The sequence below is a fragment of the Carica papaya genome, chromosome 6 (assembly GCF_054855325.1).
Source record: "Carica papaya isolate Zhongbai chromosome 6, ASM5485532v1, whole genome shotgun sequence".
In the NCBI taxonomy this organism is placed as follows: Eukaryota; Viridiplantae; Streptophyta; class Magnoliopsida; order Brassicales; family Caricaceae; genus Carica; species Carica papaya.
The window spans coordinates 2,662,724-2,684,149 of NC_142314.1; the positions used below are offsets into that span (position 1 = coordinate 2,662,724).

General features: G+C 34.8%; 1 protein-coding gene across 2 annotated transcripts; it reads right to left on the reverse strand.

Moving 5' to 3' along the window:
- Positions 1–1,798: 1,798 nt before the first annotated feature.
- On the reverse strand, positions 1,799–15,784 carry LOC110808168 (Kinesin motor family protein). Of its 2 annotated transcripts, none has more exons than XM_022033557.2 (25): positions 15,082–15,784; positions 14,830–14,927; positions 14,599–14,688; positions 14,344–14,396; positions 13,255–13,320; positions 12,780–12,833; positions 12,020–12,079; positions 11,685–11,763; positions 11,480–11,547; positions 11,306–11,362; positions 11,103–11,207; positions 10,660–10,764; positions 10,266–10,373; positions 10,036–10,167; positions 9,767–9,949; positions 9,213–9,425; positions 8,379–8,516; positions 7,089–7,208; positions 6,891–6,941; positions 6,681–6,728; positions 6,371–6,517; positions 5,052–5,792; positions 2,547–2,676; positions 2,348–2,459; positions 1,799–2,108 (listed from the first exon to the last, which is right to left on the reverse strand). In XM_022033557.2, exons 1-24 carry the CDS (start codon positions 15,423–15,425, stop codon positions 2,377–2,379), a joined length of 3,273 nt encoding a protein of 1,090 aa, XP_021889249.1. In that variant the 5' UTR covers positions 15,426–15,784; the 3' UTR covers positions 1,799–2,108; positions 2,348–2,376. The 2 variants fall into 2 exon arrangements, with proteins under 2 accessions (XP_021889249.1, XP_021889248.1); XM_022033556.2 differs by having other exon boundaries at positions 9,213–9,428; positions 15,082–15,783.
- Positions 15,785–21,426: the final 5,642 nt, after the last annotated feature.

Genomic DNA, 21,426 nt, shown 5'->3' on the forward strand with positions numbered 1-21,426 from the left:
CAGAATAAGTTTTAGACACCGATTTTAGATTTTTTGGATATTTTTAAGTATGTGACGAGTGTTTTGACTTCCACAGAAAAAATTCAGAAAATCTGGTACCCTTTAGGATGCGTAATAGATAGCGCAACGTCTCGAAACACCGATTCATATAAGAATCTCTCACCCTATTCCCCGTTACAGTAAAGTGAGGTTTAACAATGTATAATTTTATATTTTATGAAAATTTAAAAAATCCTAAAATAACTACAAGTCATTAGTAGAGTCGGAATCGGTTAGTTCACAATTGTCTTAATTTTCTGTTTATTTTTCTGTATTGTCCTGCTTACTTATTATCGTATTGTGCATGTTTTTAATTTATAATTTCAATGGTCTTATCAATTTATCTATTTTATTTGATTATCTAGTTACTCAATCTTTTATTTTGATAAATTATATCATTTGCATAAATATAGTCTAATTGATCTTTAAATATAATATGAGATTTTGATATATGTTTGTTAATTATTTTATTTGATGAGAATTTTTATGTGAAAAACTTATTGGGTACCTAGGGAAAGAGCGGAGGGGTGTGGTACCCAGGGGTACCAGTTAGCAAGTAAGAAAAAAAAATTATCGTCATTTATTCCTTTATGTATGGAAATAAAAAGTGATATGAATATGAATTTTTATAAATTATTTTTAAATAATTCGGAACTGTATGTATTAAACAAATATTTTTATATTAAATATATTTAATTAAAATAAAGATTTCATTAGTTATTTTTTTTAATTTTTTTCAATTTTTAATTTTTTGTATGTATAATTAATATAATATTCATACTGGATTAAAAAATTATAAATAATTCACCGTCCAAACACTCTTTAAATGTTAGTGAAAATTATTTTAAAATTATTATTTATTCATTTTTTTTATCACCGTTGATTTTTTTAAAAAAACATTCTAATAACCCTATTAGATATTATAAATTATTGTATAAAGAATGTAAAATTTAACTTTATTATTTATTTTTTTATTTAAATTATAAATTCATTTTTTTTTTAATTCCAAATTTTTACATTCGGATTCAATCTTATCAGACTAAAATATACATATAATTATATAATCTTTGGTTCACTTTCCCTAGGGCTCGACAAGGCATACTTTTTCTAATTGCAAATGTGCATGTAAATGAAACATCTTTAAACTACATCAAGTAGGATCTGCATCATATCAACTGTCCACTTAGACCCATCAAGTATTATGTTTAGAAATTTATAGTAAAACTAATGGTAGCAAATCTATTTCAAAAAAACTTGTTTGTAAATTCTATATGAAAAAGGTAGAAAGATGAATTCTGAATTCCTTCAAAATAGAATTTGGAACATTTTTCTAATTACACAGACTAACAATTTTAGAAATTTTTTTAATTTTCTAACTGAAGTAAATATAAATTTGAAAAGCAATTCTAAAAGATTCTTATATTTAATCTAAATATAGCCCTAACTGAAAAACAGTAAAAAAATGTACAAAATGAGAGCACCTGAACCATGGAGAGTTTAAAATGAAATTAAAACAGTGCATTGCAAATTTTCCAATTCAATAGAATTTCGAATTCACTAATCTAATTCCACTTAAAATCCTATGTGCTCTATTTGCACTATTTTCTAATAAAATTTACATCATTCCTGATTAACTCCACAAATTCTAGATTTGTACCACTTATAACCTAAAGTCATGAAATTCATCACAATGCAAGATCCTGGCAAAAGCCGAAACAAAAGAGGCAAAGAATCAAGAAATCAGAGTTACACAGACCCGGGGGAAAAATGCTTCTCGTTGAAGCAAACAGTATACTATACATAACCATAAAAATTTTCGAAAATAGATCACAACATTCTGCTGTGCTAAAAAAAAAAAAGCAACATCTTGTATTGGAAATTTTAGAATGTTATCATTTTGAGCTTTTCTTTTTTGCCTTAAATTCCCTCTTATTTTACAGCCCCCAGAGGTGAGGCACATAAGCAAACTATTTCATATACTTTTTGGAGCAGTTACATACAAGCAAACTAATCAAAGAATCACACCTGCTATTGCACGGAAAATAGCAAAGAGGTGAATGGTGACAAACCTGCAAACAAAGAAAAAGATGAAAGAATGTCAACAGAGATGGCCAGGGTCTCCTCATTTTATTTAGTTAAATACTTTTGTTGATGAAATGTCCCCATCTAGTTTATAACCTAAGGTTTTTGAATGATGAAAGCTACTCAACTAGGATGAGTAATTAAGATTTTGTACAGGAACAAGCAGAACTAAGCGGATGATTAACAAATTATTTGCATCTGATGAAGCAGAACTAAGTGGCTAAACCTTAATTTGGCGGCCATCAAATTGCAACTTCAAGTGAATGCAAAAAGCCTATCTGCAATTTTTGTGCGACAAATTGGACACTCTGAACAGGCAAGCGAACAGGATTTACACACTGCAAAAGAGTATCCAAGAACTTACAGTTCCAATGATGATCCATAACCGTAGAAAATTTCAGATGTGTGATTATAAATTGACTTACAACAAAAATGCCGGCAAGGGAGAAGAATTGCAGCAGTTGGTGACTCAAAACAAACTTTACACATATGGGAGTTGACATCTCCATTTCCATGGGATTTGAGCTCTTTCTCCTTCATCTCTTGCATTCGTGCCTGAAGGTATTAAATGAATAAAATTAGATGAGATCCTTCAAAGAGAAAAATGGCATTACAAGGACAGAATTATCAGTCAAAAGATTCTACTTAATATCAATTCGCATGAACTTAAGGAACAGCATGATCTAGAAGAATATCAAAGAGAAATGGTTGTTTATTGCTTTTCTCAAGGCTTAAATGGAATAAACTATACAAGTGTCCCAAATTGAAAAATAGCACAGTAGTTACTTTGAAAATATTTTACACCACAGTTGATAGGGCGGAGATTTGTGAACTTCTAAAGATCAAGAAAGCTTCAGAAAATGCAAAATCAAAAGCAAATGCAATCTGATTCAATTTCAAGACCTGGAGCCTCAATGAACAAACATTTCTGTTTTGAGAGAAAAGAAGAAATATATTATCAGGGCACAAGAGAAAGGCACATTAGCAGATGATATTAGATCCTTCCAGTCCCTTCGCAAAATACTCAGGCGCATTAGACCAAAGAGAAACATAAAAGATCATTCCGTCCCAAATTATGAAATGAGATAAAGACAACAATTCTTCCTAGAATGCTACTATATTTGCAGGATTTAGATAAAAAATGAATAACCTATATGCTGAGGAGTATGTAAATAGGTACAAATATCTGTTATTAAAAAAGCTAATTAAGGCAAATAATGAAATTTCCACATTTAAGATTGACTAGCTGCTATCCAATATTTATAGGAAGATTAATTTCCTAACATTCAGAGAAGATTAAAGAGAATTTCGGATACTCCCTCTCAAGTTGGTGAACATGCATTTTCATTCCCACTTACAGCTAAGTCCATGGAACATCACATTACTGACTCCTTTTGTTAGAACATCTAAAAGTTGACAATTAGCTGAGTTGTATAGAGTACGAATCTATCTATTGTTAACTTTTCTGTTATGAAGTGTCTATCTACTTCATGTGCTTCATTTTGTCACGTTACACAGAATTGTGAATAATACTAATGGCAGAATTTGTCGCAAAACAAATTTATTGGCTCCTTCAGTCCATAGCCAGAGTAGAGCCCACAACAAAGGGTAGAGTAGTTGCATGGCAACAAAGGCTATGTTAAGAAAAACGAATAAAAGCAGAGTAGACAATGTTTGGCATGCACAGGTACATGCAGAAAGAGCAGACTTGCATGAGGATAAACGCGCGCTAGAGAAACTTCCAAGGGACGGATGCATGAGCAAAAGAACAGTGATGTAGGACAGAAATCTTTCCTGCTTTAAGGAGAGACAAGGTGTATATGCAAGAAGCAGAGGGCGTATTTTGGGAAGTGAAATGTTAAGCACTTAGGAAAACGTGATGAATCAAATTTAGACTATGATACCAACTGATATAGGAGAATGAAAATCTAAAAATAAAACTTAAAGAAATTTTATTAAGAAACAAGCTAAGAGATCTAAAATCTCAATAATCAAAACAATATCTCAATATTTAAATAACAATCATAATTAGTTTACTTAATAACTAAACTAGTTATGTTATTTATAAGCACCAAATACGTCAAAAATAGGAAATATAAAAAACCTAATACATAGGAAAATAAATTAAATACAAAAAACTAGAGAGATAGGAAATCCAGGAAACAGGAAAATAAATCTGTCTATTTCTTTATTGTAGAACTTTTCAAAATTTATAAAATAAAATAAAATTCTCCTACTCCTTTTATTTAACTTCCCAATGGTTCTGCCTCATATCTCCTATTATTGAAATATACCCACTTTAGGAGCTCCCTACCCTGTGAATGCGTTAGCAACAGGAATGAGATTGAGGTTAGGGAAACATGGCTAAGGTAAGGGAAGCAAGACTGCGAACTCTGTAGGTTTGTTATCTTAATAGAAAAAAAAAGAGCATGAACAACAAAACATTGAGAGAGATACAGAAAAAAACCTCGGGCCCCGTTATCTTGTGGTATTTAGAGAGAAATTGACAAGAAACAACATATACATGGTGTGTGTATATATATAGCCGTTACAAAAGATAAAAAATGGGAAACCAATTACAAGCAAAAAAAAAATTTAACCAAATCTACATATCATGGAAATTCTTAACCATATCTCATATTTTTAGGAAAATTAATTTACTGAAATTGAAAGAAGAAAATTGAGAGATTTTTCAACAGTAAATCTGAACAGTAAACTTATTTTAAGGAAGACTGTTTCCTACTTCTTTGTTTTCAAGCATGGTTAACTAGTTTGCATTCCGATCTTGCCTTATGTTCCATTGCTTTCAAAGAAACATATCATCTAGCAGAAATTTTACTTGGAGGCCCAAGATTCTGCTCAGAGAGAATGCAAAAATAAGCTGCAACAAAATATTCAGAAAGGAAACAAATGCAAAGTTATAATTTCACCTTCAAGCGAGCAACCAGGGGTTCCTCCTTAGGCATTTCATCAGCAGATTTTATTACATCTGATACTTGTCTCTCTTTCAAGACTGCAATACCATCAGTTTCATTTGCTTTCAGATCATCAATCTGATCCATTCCATTACCTTGCCTCTCTTCGGGGTTCAACTCAGGGATGGCACCTCCGTCTTTCTTCAATTTTGCAACCAGCACCCACATATTTGCCAAATCATTCTCCAAAGCTTCTTCTCGCCTTTTAGATTCTTCAACCTTTTTTCTATATTCATCTTCTACAAATTCTTTCTCAGCCAATGCAGCCTCTAGAGCTGCTTCGCATTGTTTCCTAGCCTGTAATTCCATCTTCAAATCCTCTAGGTCAAGATTCCATGAATCGAAGTCATCAGAGACCATTCCAGAAATTTCATTAGACCGGCCAGAAAGCCGCCCCTTTCTCCCAGGCCTTACACCATCACTATATTTTCGGTTTACACCGTTGACATTCTGTATGCTACCATTTCGTGAATGTACCATCTCTCTAGCAGCCAACAATTCTTTTTCAAGTTTTGCATTCTGCAAAGATAGCTTGGTCACTTCACCAGCCAAGTTCTTCAATTCAACAGCAGCAGCAGAGGCCAGTTCTTTTGCATAAGACGCTTCTTCAGCCAGTTTTTGGTTTTGCACACGTAATCCACTATTTTCCTCTGAAAGCTGAACATGTTCTAGTTTCAGTTTCTCATTTTCAATCTCCTGGCATAAAAACAAACTTTAGTTTAGTTGAGAAGTTAAAGCACAGTAAAACAGAGAAAACTTGACATATAAAACTCTCTTTGGTTTTGAAAACATTCCTGAAAGAATATCTTCACTCAAAAAGCTTAAAATTCAGTCATGATACAACATTTATGCATGAGGAACTACCAGCTATTCTCATTACTGAGTATGGTAATGCCGAGAATCTCGTGGATTTGGATGACAAGGCAAGAACAACTTCCAACTTTGTGTAAACTGAGCATGCATGTTTGCATGGGTCATTACAAAATTTTAAGCAAGGAAAACAAAAATTCACTCTGGGAAGCAATTATAGATGCATAAATAACAAAATGAAAATTCTAAACTAAAACATAAAAGTCAATATCTTTCAAGAAGCACGTGTATTAGACAACCAGAGCAGGTTCAGATTCATCTTCCAAAACCTTTAATGGATTTTCCACAGTGCAGATTATTAACATTTGCAGAATTCACGAATTGGTGAACAGCTGAAACCTATGATTCCATGTAGCATGCAATTCCAAAACCTACTACAAAATCCATAGAAATTAAGAAATCACCTGCAACTGAGCTTTCTTTCTCAACTCATCAACATATTCTTCGGAGGCACACTGTTCCGAAGATAGTGATGATTTCTCACCCAAGAGAGAAGACAACTTTTGCTCCAGAAAATTCACCTTCTCTTGCAATTCGTTGTTCTCAGCACACTGCAACCAACATTCATATTAGTAGTTTTGACATTTAGGAAGAGAAAAAATTAGTAAAGAAAGGCAGAATTTTGAGCCAATAAAGAGTTAGCAAAACCCTAAATCAAAATCTTAAATAGAAATCTAGTTCATAAATTATGGCTAAAAGACCAAGAAAATCAACCTTATTCGTCAGTTGTTCCTGGAGAATTCGGTTATCTGCTGATTTGATCTGCGTATGTTGAAAGCAATTTAGAAAACTGATGAAAATCAGAAGCTCCACTTCAATCATATACAGTATGAAAAGCCTCAAGGAATTATTGTGCAACAGGTTAGTCTAGTTGGCGGAAGATCTGATTCTTTGAATTTTATCAAACTGATATGAAATACCCACCTCCAGCTCAAAGCTCTTTTCATTAAATTGGGTCATCAGTCTCATTACTGTCTGTTGCAAAACAAAAGAATTTAGAAATACATCAAGGCAAGTAAAAGAATAAACAGATCAGGGAAAGAAGTGCTTAGAAAAGAAAATATTATGAAACAACCCAAGAGGAAATAAATGACAATGATTAAAGAGGACATGAAAAGATACCTGCTGCATATCAACCAATGATGAATTTGAAATTGACGCCTCCCCATTCTCAATAATGCGTTGTTCTAAAACTCTCATTTGCCTTTTTTTCTCTTGAATCTCCCTTTCCAAGTTCTGGATCTGGTTTTGGAAAAGCACTTAGACAATTGATTTTCGCCTTCAGAAAAAAATATATGGCCACACGGCCAGCCAATTGAAAGCCAAAACTATTCAACTGAAATATTTTACTTGGTGGTTGCCAGCATGCCTTGTATAGATCCCGAAATAAATTGTGTTGCTCATTACATTGAACAAACTTCCAAACTTTCCCCTTATTTTTTGCATGCCAAAAGTGTAACCAACATTCTTTAAGAATAAAGAAATTTCATGTTCCCCTTATTTCTTCATAATTTCTATTTTCTCTCCTTATTCCTCCCACCTGGTATCTTGCTATATAATTTGCTACCACAGCTGAAAACTACTTTCACCTTCTTGCAAAACCACAAATCTGATTATCTCTTTAAAAGAAATCAAGATAATAATAAAGGTTTCTAAACCCTACATAGACTTAAAGTAGGTTACATAATTAACTGAACATCTTTTATATTCTGCATCACGCAGTAGGTAGACTTATGTTTGGTACAGGAAAGGAAAGGAGAGCATTTAAAAAAATAAGAAAATAAATGAAGGGCTTCTCTAGGAAAAGTAAAAATAATGCGCTCCCCTTGTTCAAATAACTGAAAATTGATAAAGGAAAGACTATAGCAGCGCATGTAAAAGAGGAATGATATGTTATGAGACTAATCCATTATACCCTTCATTAATAAAATTAACAAGTTAAATAGTAGGTTCGAGTTGTCACACATATTTACAATTTTTTAGATCCTTTGCTTTCCCTTCCTTTTGCCCCAATTTGGGGAAATGCAAAAATTGTTTGACACTTTCTTTGCCTTTCCTCACTTAATCCTTAAATCAAAATAAGGAAAGAATCTGAACATACATCCTTTCCTTTTATTTCTCTTCACTTTTCACATTTCAAACAGTGTTAAAATTACTGAAAACAATTTTCAAAGAAATAGAAGAGTAAATTAGGAAAGTTCTCTAATTAATAAAAAGGGATTGCACACAGAGGTGACAAGGATAAACTTACTTGATGTACGTATAATATACCCAACCATTTTACTTGAAGCTTAAATGAATTGCAACCAGTAATTGTATATCATTTGTTAACTTTTACTGTAACAAAAGAGTGATTTTCTGCTACAAATATGCATGCACACATGCAGAGATAATCGAGTGAATGGAACCTACTTGGATTTTTGAGCCATCAGGATCATTTACAGACTGTTCCACAAGGCGTTTCAGGGTGCTGGTACTGAATGCAATTTCCCCAGCAAGCATCTTAACTTGCTCTACGAGAAGGTCCATCTGATCTGATGTCAACCCACCCTTCAATAATTAACAAAAAAGTCAAATATAATGTCAAATGTTAGTGGAATCTTTTGAAATTAAAACATCAAACATCCATTCTTATATGCCTAATTACAACACTTTATTACTAAACTAAAGCAAGTAAAACGTAGATCCTCCATACACTAGATGTTAGATATTTCAGAGTTCATGGTCAAGTAATTTCCAACAAAAGAAGAGAAAGGGACATCCAAGAAACCCTGCAAGTTGACTTTAAAGAACCCCTTAAACAGCAGTCCGGTTTAATTTCCTCCCAAATATGCTTAAGGGTGTCTCTCTCTGATCGATTGAGACATGAAATTTAGGCTCTAAACCAAACTGCAAGGAAAAATCAAAGCAGTTATAGTATCCGATGGCGAAGGAAATACAGTTCACTCCCTGTTCCGATCCATATTGTTTTCATGAGATAGTTTAGTTTGAATGAGAAGAAGGCGCAAAGTGTCACAAGCCAAATCGGAATATTTGCTAAATAGATGTGACCAATAACAGAGCTAAACAAGGAGAAAGGAACACAAATTTCACTTCAAGAAGACAAAGCCTTTTGAAATGGCATAAGAATCATGAATATAGGAATTATCTATAGCCCAGGTAAGTCAAGCCAGGTGCCAGCAAAGTTTTTTATTTCCATAAATTTGAATAAAAATAAACATCAAATAAAATAATATCAAAACATACTGCAGGAACTTTTGAACCACTCATAAGTTCACCCAATTGAGTTGACTCGGTAACTGTACTACTTGCTGGAGATAGTTCTTGATTCCACTTGCTGGAAGATCTTCTGTGCTTAAAACCAAAAGAAGGATCTGATGAGATAACTAGCGCAGAAGATGGAGACTCCCTTTGAGTTTCACTGTCTAAAACTGGAGAACCCTCTCGCAAGACATCTAACTTCTGGACAAAAGAGAACAGGGAAAACATCATATTTGTCTTCTGCATACCAAAATGAAGTACTGCCAAGTTACAGTACAAAAACAAAAATTCGCAAACAAAAAGTTTGCAAGGGGAATTCTGCTGAGTTATGATAGTGCTCTCAAGATGATAATTAACCTGAGTAAGACAATCTTACCATGCTTGACTGAAGACTAAAAACCATTCAAATAATCAATCACAATTCAGATGTTCAGATTTTCAGATGAAATTTCTTCACCAGACATGAGTCAAATAACAAATGCATAAATGTAAAGACCTATGCTTTTGTTGACATGACTAAAGAGAAAATAAGAACTTACATCATCCTCAACAACAGAATGACTCCTTTGATGACTAGGAATGTCATTCAAACAACCAGGGATTGAATTCTTTGTAGATACAAGTATGAGTTTGGTAAGCTTTTGGATTCTGTTAATCAGAGCTGCTTTGGCTTCCTCTTCTTCCTCCAATCTTGACTGCATTTTCACCTGACCCTCTTCCAACTAATACAAGAAAGTTGTCTTTGTAAGAAGTCCACACAAACCCACTAAAAGGATAGAACCCTGGGGGAGGCAGAAGAAGTTAAAACCTGTTGCCTTAGGCTCAGTATTTCCTCATGACTGACACCAACTAGCATCCCTTTCCTTAGCTGATCAAGTTCTTCTTTGAGGTTTGAGATTTCTCTTTGGTATTTCTTAATCAATGACTTCTCATCAATAATCTGAAACCCAGTTTTTTTGCAAAAGCAACATGAGGCTGAGTTTTAACTGCTTATTGTTTTCTTTTATTTAAAGTTAATACAGTGAGCTTATTGAGCACCTTATTACGTGAGGCATAGATTTCCACTCGCTTTGCCCTACTTGCAAACTTTAATGTGTTATGAGTTTCCTCCAGATTACTAGATGCAGGAGTAACTGTACATATAAGCTGTAATTTTTTTCAAGGGAAGTTTAAGTTAGTTTTCTTATGTTGGTTGACAATGTGATGCAGCATAGGCATTATATAAAGACATTATTATGCAAAAAACAAATATCAAAATGACAGATATCAAAAGGGCCAGTAAAATACAATATCTTAGACTTCATATGATGCGAGACCACATTAAAATGCACAATGCACTTCCATTAACACCTAATTTATCATAAGACAGCTAAAACTCCAATTTACTAAACTATTCAGTAATAAATCAGATTTTGTAATATTTTATACTCACCGAGACATGTCCATGCCCACTCAATGAAGATTGCAAAAGCCGAGTAAGCTTGGAGTCCCGATATGGGACATGAGATGCCTTTCCCTCACTCAACTTTCCTATTACCTTCATAGTGCAACCATATGAAGTTATAAACTGAAAACTACACTATCAAGTCAAAATACTGCAGTTTTAAGTACATAATTATGAACTTCCCTGTAGCAAAGATCAATTAGTTGCAGACAAACACTGAGCACCAATTCCAGGATGCATTTGATCCAATTAAATTAGTGTCTTAGAGAAAAGCAATTCTAAGAAAGTATATTCAAAAAATCAATCTCTCACCAATCTCATAATTATGGAAGAAATTATAGCATCAACGTCAGTACCATGGTAAAAACAGTTAAAGAAATTACTGTTGAAAATGAAATCCTACATAACAACTACTATTAAAATGAACCTACAGTTCCAAGAGTTAGAAGACTCTTGTTTATATAAGAGCCTTCCTTTCTCCTCAGCCCGGTTGTTTCAGTTTTTGAACTCTCGGATCCAGCAAGATCAATTAAATTCTGTACAGGAGAAAGAAAGACTAATAAGCAAGAAAGCAAAAAGAACAATACATACACACAAATTATTGTAACTTGAAAAAACTAAAACAGAGTCATACAAGTTGGGAGAAAATCACTCCATCATATTCGTCACCATGTGCACTACTTTCAATCATCTGCAAAATCGTAGGCAATTTAGAGCAAGTCAGAAAAAAATTCTAGCCAAAAGAAAGCACAGGCACCAACAGGAACACTAAAGATCGAAGTTAAAAATGACAACAGAGAATTCTTACCAATGTGAATATGGTGTGACTTCGACTACTCAATAGATTGAAGTTATTTGAACCAACATGACGATGCTCTGCCAAAAATACATTGGATGGAGCTTAATTCTAAGAATTTCTCAACAATATGTCAGCCAGCTAAAGGTGAGACAAGGTGAAAAAGAAGGAAGCCAGAAAAATCGAGGAAAAGTGCTGAAATAAGTTCTCTAAATACCTTCTCCAGCAGCAATGAAAGATAGTGCATGACCAGGAGACAAGACAACCTCTTCCTTTATACCTTCAACATAAGTGCCCTGAGAAACAGATAAACAATTAGCAAAACTGAACAAGTCATAGATTTTTTAAGTTTAAGGATACAAAGAAATAGGATAGGAGTGAGCTAATATGGCAACTAAAAGACTCAACTACCTTCCATAGAAGGTACACTATTCAAATTGTTGCATAAATTACCAAAATTCCATCTTTTCTTGCTTACTACTATTCTTATGAAGAACCAAGAAAAGAAATGAGAGAGAACTAAAAGAAATGAATGAGTGCTGAGCAAAAAACCTGGGAATCTTCTCTAACTCGCAAATTTTGTCCCGTTGGATCAAGCAAATCATTTATCACCTGATACAAGGAGCAAGCATACCACCACCAAATGATAGCTTTCAATGAGACAAATCTCAATAACATTAAACATACAACCCTTTTCAAAATAGAAAATCACCGGCCAGTTTTAGGTCTCAAAAACATGAAGTATTTTGCTTTCACGGTTTAAGCAATGAAAATATCCCAAAAAAAAAGAAAAAAGTGACAGCTTAAATGAGAACAGTTTCTAGAAAATGAAATAAAAAATTTTGGCATATGGTATTGAAAATATGAAAATGTTATTTAAATATCTGCTAGAAAATTGTTTTTTCTTTCATCCTTTATTATCATGTATGATACATATATATACATACACATGCATATATGAATATATATATTAGATTCATAAAACTATAGGTACAAACATACATATATCTACATATATACTTATATATAAATATCTGCATGCGTAGGAAATGAATGAAATAATGTTTTCGCAATACCAAATATTGATTCTCAAATAAATATTTTTCGATATTCTATATCGGGGAAAAAAAAAAGAACTATGCATAAAAGGCAAGAAACCTAAGCTGTAATCTTCTAGAATTAACTGTTCCAAGTTCTTTAGATAACATTCCAACAACAACAAAAATATCGATACGCCGTTGTATCAGAATAGAAAAATGTTCATTGACAGTGCATATAATGTCCCAAATAACAGCTGAAATGTGGCACTTACCTCATTGTAGATTTCAAGATATGACACTCGGAGAAGGAATTCTCTTCCTGGAGTCTAAATTAAGAAGAAAATTAGCAATCTATTCCTTATTGATTGAAATTTACTTTACAAAGTAAACTATGTTAACTAAGAAAGAGATGTCAATTCTCATCCATATTACCGAAAACAAGAGAATAAATGAACTCAATGATCAATAAAAAAACCATAAAATAAGTACTGTACTTAAACCACCAAATAGACCTTTGGTTCCTCTTATAAATAACATTGATGGAGGTGCAGAAACATATTAGACTCTGCGTAAATAATTGTAAATGAAAAAAATAGGTTCAAGACAATGCAGCAGGGTGATCGATAAAAAGTTTTGATTTAACAGTATCATTAATTAAAGTGAAGATGTATCAGAAATTCATATGGTGCAGCGTAAAAAGAATGTGGAAAGACATAGCAAGACTAGACTAATAGATGGAGTGCTTACATCTTGGATAATGCTGAAAACATCTTTTATCGCCAAGGGTATAATACCTGGAGAATTTTGATCTCCCTGTGCACATTGTTAAGACAAAAAAAACAAAAAATGAAGAGAATCATGCATATGTTTTCAACAGCTCAGTTTATGAATGGAAACAACAACATAATGTTATAACTATGGACAGGAAGAGATTCATATGCCTACAGTCGATAAAACAAAAACACAAGTTGCACTTTACCACTATCTATAACTGTGAATCAAAAAAGCACCCCAGAAGGCTCAATTCCAGTTAAAACAACAATGTGCGCGTGCTAGAAAAACATCATATGTAAATATATAATTGATTTTACTAATGACATAAACTAAATGTTTTCAGAAGCTTGGACCAAAAATTATGTGCATTGATCTGAATTCCTTTATGGCTAATTAACCAATTTAAACAGATGGTTAAGAGATGACTAACGAGTTGTCTCCTCAGCCCAAATAAAAAGAATAGTTCCAATCCCACAAAGGTAACTAAGAACTACACATGTAGGCACCAATGGTACAACAGTAGGAAACTAATGCATATGAAATTGAAATTTAACAAAACCAAATGTTTGGTTCCTCCCACTACTCTCAGGTAAGAAGTTCTCAGAATGCTTTCATAAACAGTACAACTCATTTTATTTCAGCATAGGTAACTAGAAATACACATAGTTGTGCTGCCCTTCAAAAGCAGGATTTAGGATTTTTCCAAAGTTACTTCAAGGAGGAAGTAAAGCATCAAGGAGTATGGAAACATGGTCTCATGCTCTCCGCATAGCGATTTCCTTCAATCACTAGAAATATATGAGATTTCTTTCTATAATTGCCTAACTTGAACCTTGGAAAATAAAAATGGAAAAGACTTATACAGCCTCGCATCAATTAGAAATAGCAGAAAGATCTGATGTCATTTCTTTTCTTAAAGCAGAATCAGAATGCAAAGGGCATTTAGGAAGGTATTTGGAGTACAAGGCCAACTAAAGAGATTCTCTTTACTTTTTAAGATTGAGGATGGGGAAACAAGAAAAAGGCGCAAAAGGCTGCATAATAGCAAACATCAATACTTACATGCATGGTGTGCGTCTTACCACTACTTGTAACTCCATAAGCGAATACTGTCCCTGCATTACGAACATTTGACATATTAAGATATTCAGTTACTTTTCTTCAATAGACTCTATAAACATTTAGACAGCACTTAGCAAATTATTAAAGCAACATAGTTGCAATAACTTCAGACTAATTAATAATTGGTCATTTATAAATATGATTTCGGGTAGCAATTTAATCAGAATTTATCCTCAGATTAGAGTGATCAAATACCATTTACTCCTTCCATTGCTGCCTTTACTACTGGCTTCGCAGCTACCTCATATACTTCTTGCGAAGTTGCATGAGGTCCAAAAACTTTATCTGCCATTAAAGAAAAGTATAATCGACTCAATGCCAACGCAGTGATGCGACATTTGTGTTTAAAGTTAAATTTAGCAAACAGGAAAAAAATAATAATCATGACATCGGAAGTTCAAAATCGAAGACTGGTAAAAGCAATACCAAATGCATATGCTGTTGCTGGATTATACTCATTCCTCACAATCTTATCCCCATCGGCATACCACGCGATCTCATCCCCTCTCTGGTACTCTCTCTCACTGTAGACAAACAAGTCAAAACTGAAATTAAGCAAAACGTTCAAGGAAGCAACCAGTCACCGAATCCCGTTATCTCAAGACCAAACCCTAACTCAAAACAATCAAACTTCTTCTTCATTTAGATCCGATCAAGTAAGCCCAGATCTGCCATTACCTCAACGGCCTAAACCGAATCGTAACCGAAATACTATCCCCTCCAGACCTCGACGCGTCCACTGGTTCTCCAATCAGCTCCTCCGCCCCGTACTCGACCGGCGTGCAGCCACCGTGGCCACGTCCGCCGTGGTACATCGAATCTGTGCGGCTGCGACTCGGCGTCATGGATCGAGAGCCAAGCCCTCCCCCTGAGTTGAAGTACGAAGAAGCTGAGGAGGAGCACGAGCGAGGCATTAGCCGGTTGCTGATGTAAGATGAAGTCGATGAAGTCGATGAATACGGACTCGACGGCTTACGATACGAGAAAGGCGAGCTACTCCTCGCTCGAGACGATGAGGCCATTACTGAGCCCAGTCACTGAGTTGGCGACTGGATGCAGTCAAAATGTAAACGAGACGCACACACAAGAGTAGAAGAGGAAGAAGAGGGGAATGTGTCAGTGAGTTCACATGGCTAGATAGAGAAAAGCGAAGAAGAACATTTTCTTTTCTTCCTTTTGAATTCTATTTCCTTTATCTCTCACAAGCTTGTAGCTACGGAGAGAAAGAGAAAGCAGAAGAAACAGAGACACAGAGAGATTGTTTCTTCTTCTTTAAGACAAAGGGAGTTGCAGACACAGAGAGAGAGAGAGAGAGAGAGAGAGAGAGAGAGAGAGAGTTGAAAACTTGAAATTGAAAGAAGACTTCCAATAACTGGTGAGAGGAGAACGATGGATTTTCTTTTATGAAAACTTTTATATTTAAATTCAAATGATTTATTTTTTTAAAAAAATGGCAGTTAAAAAACTCTCAAAAAAATATAAATACTTACAGCGATGACGTGGCACGTTGATGCTGACGTGGAAGGAAAGAGTTGCGTTTAAAACTTCCTTAATGGGCCCGCGAAGAGGAGAGATTTTGAAAAAAAAATAAGGGCTAAAATGAGCGGGAATAACAGCGGGCAAATTGGAAAAATAACAAATAAAAGGAAAAAATTAAATTATAGTAAAAAGTTAATTTTTGGGTTTCGCCATTTATAATTTTTTACTCCTGCGAGTATAAAAATATAATAGTACTCGCCGTCATTAGCCGACAGCAAAAATTCAGTGGAGGGCATGTTCGGTAATTCAGTACATGACGTCACCTAACGATCAGCGGTTTAAAAGTTTGTAGCTGAGAAAAATACTGCTTGAAATGGAAAGCGGAGCGTCATGGGGAAAAAGAAGAGTTGGCTGTGCTCGATGAGACAGTGACACGTCATAAGCTTAACTGTCTTCGTTGTGTCTAACCCTGGATGATGCTTTAAATTTTTTTTTTCTATGGATAAAGTTTGTTAATTATTATTATTGTTTTTAGAAATTTAATAATTTTGATATTTTAAATATTATATTATAAACGTCTATAAACAACGAAAATAAATTAACTAAATATATTAAATGCTTCATTTGGTTTATAATAATTGTTTGAAACCTGGTATAATGGACTTACTTAATAAGTAAAATTAAACCTGGTATAGCAGTTTAAAATTAAATATTACCATAAAATTAAATTATTTAATTAATAATAGTAATTTATTAAATTTTTATGGTATAAAATTATAATTTAAATGCAAATATAAATACAGTAATTATATATTCACTTTTTAGTTCAATATAAATTTTGAAATTGTGCATTATATAACATTAATCATGTATTTATTTCTCGCACTTTATACACTATGATAATTTGTTAACAATATAAATTGTTTTCATTTATTTGGGTAAAATTGTTTCTTTATTATTTTTTTATAATTTTTTAAAAAATTACATTCTATACATAACCCATGCTAAAAATTTAGTTGTTACTTAAAATATTATTACATTTTTTTCCATATAGGATATCATATTTTTTAAATGCAAGTATAATTATTAGTATAAATCAAGATACAACTATTTAATTTTAATTTATGATTTTTTTTAATTTCATGACCTACATTATTCGTTACTTATAAAAATTAATTATTATTTTTTCCGTATAAGATATTATTGTAAACAGGTTGAGCAAAATATTAAATTACTTTAAACAGTAAGTTCATAAAATTATTTATTTTTTTATTTTTAAGAACAATCTTTTATACCATATCATGCTATATATAATATTCGGACATGAAAATCGTTTCAAGATAAATTTTCTTATTAATTTATTTACAAAATAATTATATTAAAATAATTATTTAATTTATTAAATTTTTGAAAAAAAAAATAAATTAATGACAAAATTGAAAACAATATTGGAGATGATACAAGATATCACAATCATAGTCTTTAAGAATTTCTATCCACCTTCTCTTATGCATGTTGAAATCATTCTGAGTGAATATGTGTTTCAAACTCTTATGATCGGTATAGATCCTGAAAGGTCTCTCTGTATAAATAATGGCGCTAGGTCTTCAAGGCATGTATGATTGCAGCAAGCTCTAAGTCATTGGTGGGATAATTTTTCTCATGACTCTTTAACTGTCTGGACCCATAAGATATGACATTCCCATACTGCATTATGACACAACCCAGACCTAGATAGGAGGCATCACTTTAAACCGTATATCCCCCCGATCCACTCGGTAAGGCCAGCACGGGTGCAGTAGTCAGCCACTTCTTCAGTTCTGAAAAACTTCTTTCACAATTCTCATTCCACTCAAACTTGGTATTCTTCTTTGTAAGTCGGGTTAAGGGAGCCGCTAGGCTAGAAAATCCTTTAATGAACCTACGTTAATAGCCCGCCATTCTCAGAAAGCTACGGATTTCTTTGACTGATGTCAATTTCTCCCAGCCGAGCACCGCTTCAACCTTTTCATGATTCACTGATACTTCATCATTTGATATGATGTGTCATAAGAAGGCGGTCTGCTCAAGCCAAAATCCACACTTACTCAACTTTGCATACAGTTTCTTTCTTCTGAGAACCTGCAAAACCTGTGCTAGATGGTGATCATGTTCTTCTCTACTTTTTGAGTAGACCAATATGTCATCGATGAACACGATAACAAATTGATTTAGGAATTCTCTGAAGACCCTGTTCATCAGATCCATGAAGATGACTCGGACATTGGTTAGCCCAAATAGCATGACCAGAAACTCATAGTATCCATACCTGGTTTGAAAGGTCGTATTGGGGATGTCTTATGTTCTTATTTTCACCTGATGGTAACCTAATCGCAGGTCTATTTTGGAGAAGACATGCGCACCCTGCAACTCTTCAAAGAGGTCATCAATTATAGGAAGGGGATACTTGTTCTTGATTGTGACACTGTTCAATCCTCTGTAATCAATACATAGCATCAACGTTCCATCTCCCTTCTTGGCAAAAGTGACTCCGGCACCCCAAGGGGACACACTGTCTTACAATTCAGTGATCTGCTTCCTCATCTCCTCCATCTCAACGCGACTCATGCAGTAAGGAGCAACCGAAATAGGTTGGGTGTCAGGATGTAGGTCTATGGTGAACTCGACTTCCCTGTCTACTGGTTGTCTGGGCAGTTCATCTGGAAATACATCTGGAAAGTCTCAGACTACCGGAATCTCTTGAATACAATTATATTTCTTGAGTTTGCCTAGTTAGAGAAAATAGCAAAGTTAAAAAACTGACAAGTAAGAAAATTGTCATCAAGTAGCAAGTACTAAATGATTTTATTCATTTGTAAATGACTCCCCATTTGGAAGATTGAATACAACCTTTTTGCTAAAACAATCTATAGTGGCGTGATACGCCGCTAGCCAATTCATCCCTAAAATTACATCAAAATTTCCTATGTCTAATTCTATCAGGTCTACACTCAGTTTCCTATTTGCTATCTCAATGGTACAAACCTTATAGATAACTTCTCCTAGTAATGTTGCACTCCCAGCAGTAGACACAATTAACATCGAATCAAATTTATCAGGTAATACATTAAATTTGGATGCAAAAACAGGTGAAACAAATGAATACAATGCACTAGTATCAAACAAAACATGAGCAAAATAGTTACAGATAGTGTACATATCCTGTACCACGTCCGGGTCGGCATCGGTATCCTGCTGGATAAGGTTGTAAACCCTGCCTTGAATATGAGGTCTTCCTGGATTCTGGTTCCTTGGGCACTCTCTCGCATAGTGTTGGGCACTACCACATATGCGACAAGTGTTGTTGAGGTAGTAACATGGTCGGTCCCCGTGATCCCTGCCGCAATGCTGATATATCTTACCACGTCCTGCCATTAGAGCCTAAGGGAGAGCCTAGATCACCGGTCTGGGCCTCTTATTCTATTGGACGGGCGTAGTAGGTGCTGGTTTACGGGGTAGAGCTGAGGGTCTATGACTCCCTGCTGACTGAGGAAGAGTGTGGAGGCTCCTCTCCACTAACTGTGCCTTTGCCAGAATGGCTGAGTATCTCTTGAGCTCCAGTACAAATAAGTGTTACTTGATCTCTGGGCGGAGGCCCCATTAGAACCTCCTACCCTTTCTACCGTCATCCATCAATGTCTCAGGATAGTATTGGCCCAACTCCAGGAACTTACGAGCATATTCCGACACTGTCATGTTTCCCTAGACTAACTAGATAAACTCCATCTCCTTTAGATGTCGGATGTGCTATAGGAGGTACTCCGCATGGAATGCTACTAAGAACTGTTCCCAAGTGACTGGAACAGGCAATGTGGTCTGCTTGAGTTCCCACCAACGATCTACTTCTCCCACCAGCATGTAGGTAGCAAGGGTGACCCACTCCTAGGGTCTTGAAAGTCTTATCCGTCTCCGCCAACCAGTATTAGGCATCTTCAAAAGAGGAGTTTCCTTCAAAAGTGGAAGGGTTCAGTCTCCTATACCTCTCTACGTAGCTCGAGTCAATCAATGAAGGAGTTGGGTCCCGCGGAAGGGGGACTGGGCTGGGCTAAGGATAGACTGGGGGGCGCTGTGGTGGCACTAGCTGGTATGGTGGGGGCACCGGATTGTACTGTGGCAGTGCCAGACAGTACTGCAGTGGGGCATCGGATTATACTGCGGGGGTGACACCTAGCGGTACTGTGGAGAAGCAGGCTCGTACCGGGGTGACTCGAGATTTTCTTACTGCAATGGTGGCTCAACTTGTGGCAGTGGGGAGGGTCGGGTAGTTCCTTTCTCTCCTCTCGACCCTGCTGGGCAGCAATGAGCCTTTTCAGCATTTCAAATATTCTGTCAACGTCCTCCCAAAGTGAACCATCCCAAGCTGCTCGGTTTAGTGGGGGTCTTTCTCTCCCCATCTCTCTGCACCTGCATTTCACATGAAAGGATTGAGTAATGATTCATTGGTTTTGTATGTCTCTACATATTATTGTGTAAGGGACGAGTCCGATGAACGCGGCTCTGATACCAACTGTAACGACCCTGATTTTCAAATTTTCTTTCAAAAATACCCCCAGAACCCAAAATTTCACCTTTTTTTCATAAAATTACTTTCAATTAAATCCCTAAAATAATTTTACCCCCTTTTTATTATATTTATTATTATTATTTCTATTTAATATAAATTAAAGTAATTTAAAATAAATTAAATTCGATTAATACTTAATTATATTTATTTAGAATTAATTAAAAATAATTAAGTAAAATAATAATAATAATAATAATTGTAACGGCCCCGGAAAATATTAAAATGAAATGAGTATTTAAATATATCGACTGCGGAAGCGAGATCAAAATTTAAAGTTAACATCCCTTACATGAAAAACCAAACAAACGTACTTAAAATATAAAAGGTTAAACTAACTAAGAAAGAAAACTCGAAAATAAACTATGCGTAAGACTACAGAGTCTCTAGGCATCCCCTTCGTCGTCCTCCTGCGGAACGGGCTCGGGAACTATGTCTTCCTGATCTGAAATGGTTAATTAAGGAGTGAGCTACACTAGCCCAGTAAGAACATCACGATATCTCACCGTCACGGAGATAAAGGTGGGTAGAAAACCACAAAAAGACCAATGGAGCATAATTTACAATAAACTCGTTTATTAACAACAAAACCTTTTATCAATAATAAATCTTTTACCATCCACTTACCTTGGTGGAATTTATGAAAACAATATGAGAAAAACAATAACATTATCATAATCATTGAATAATCTAAGCTGTAAAACATAACACTTATCACGCCTCTTGTAATTCAATCATTGTACAACATATCTTTTTTTTCTCATTTACCAGCCTACTAGTATCCGTGGGGGTCCATAGGGGTTCCGCTACCCGTTAACCTTTAACATTCATAATCAGTTTCCAGGGCCGTCCCCATACCCCGTCCGGTATGGGCGCCAAAACCATGAACCTCAATACCCCGTCCGGTATGAGGGTGAAACGGGCCGTCCCCATACCCCGTCCGG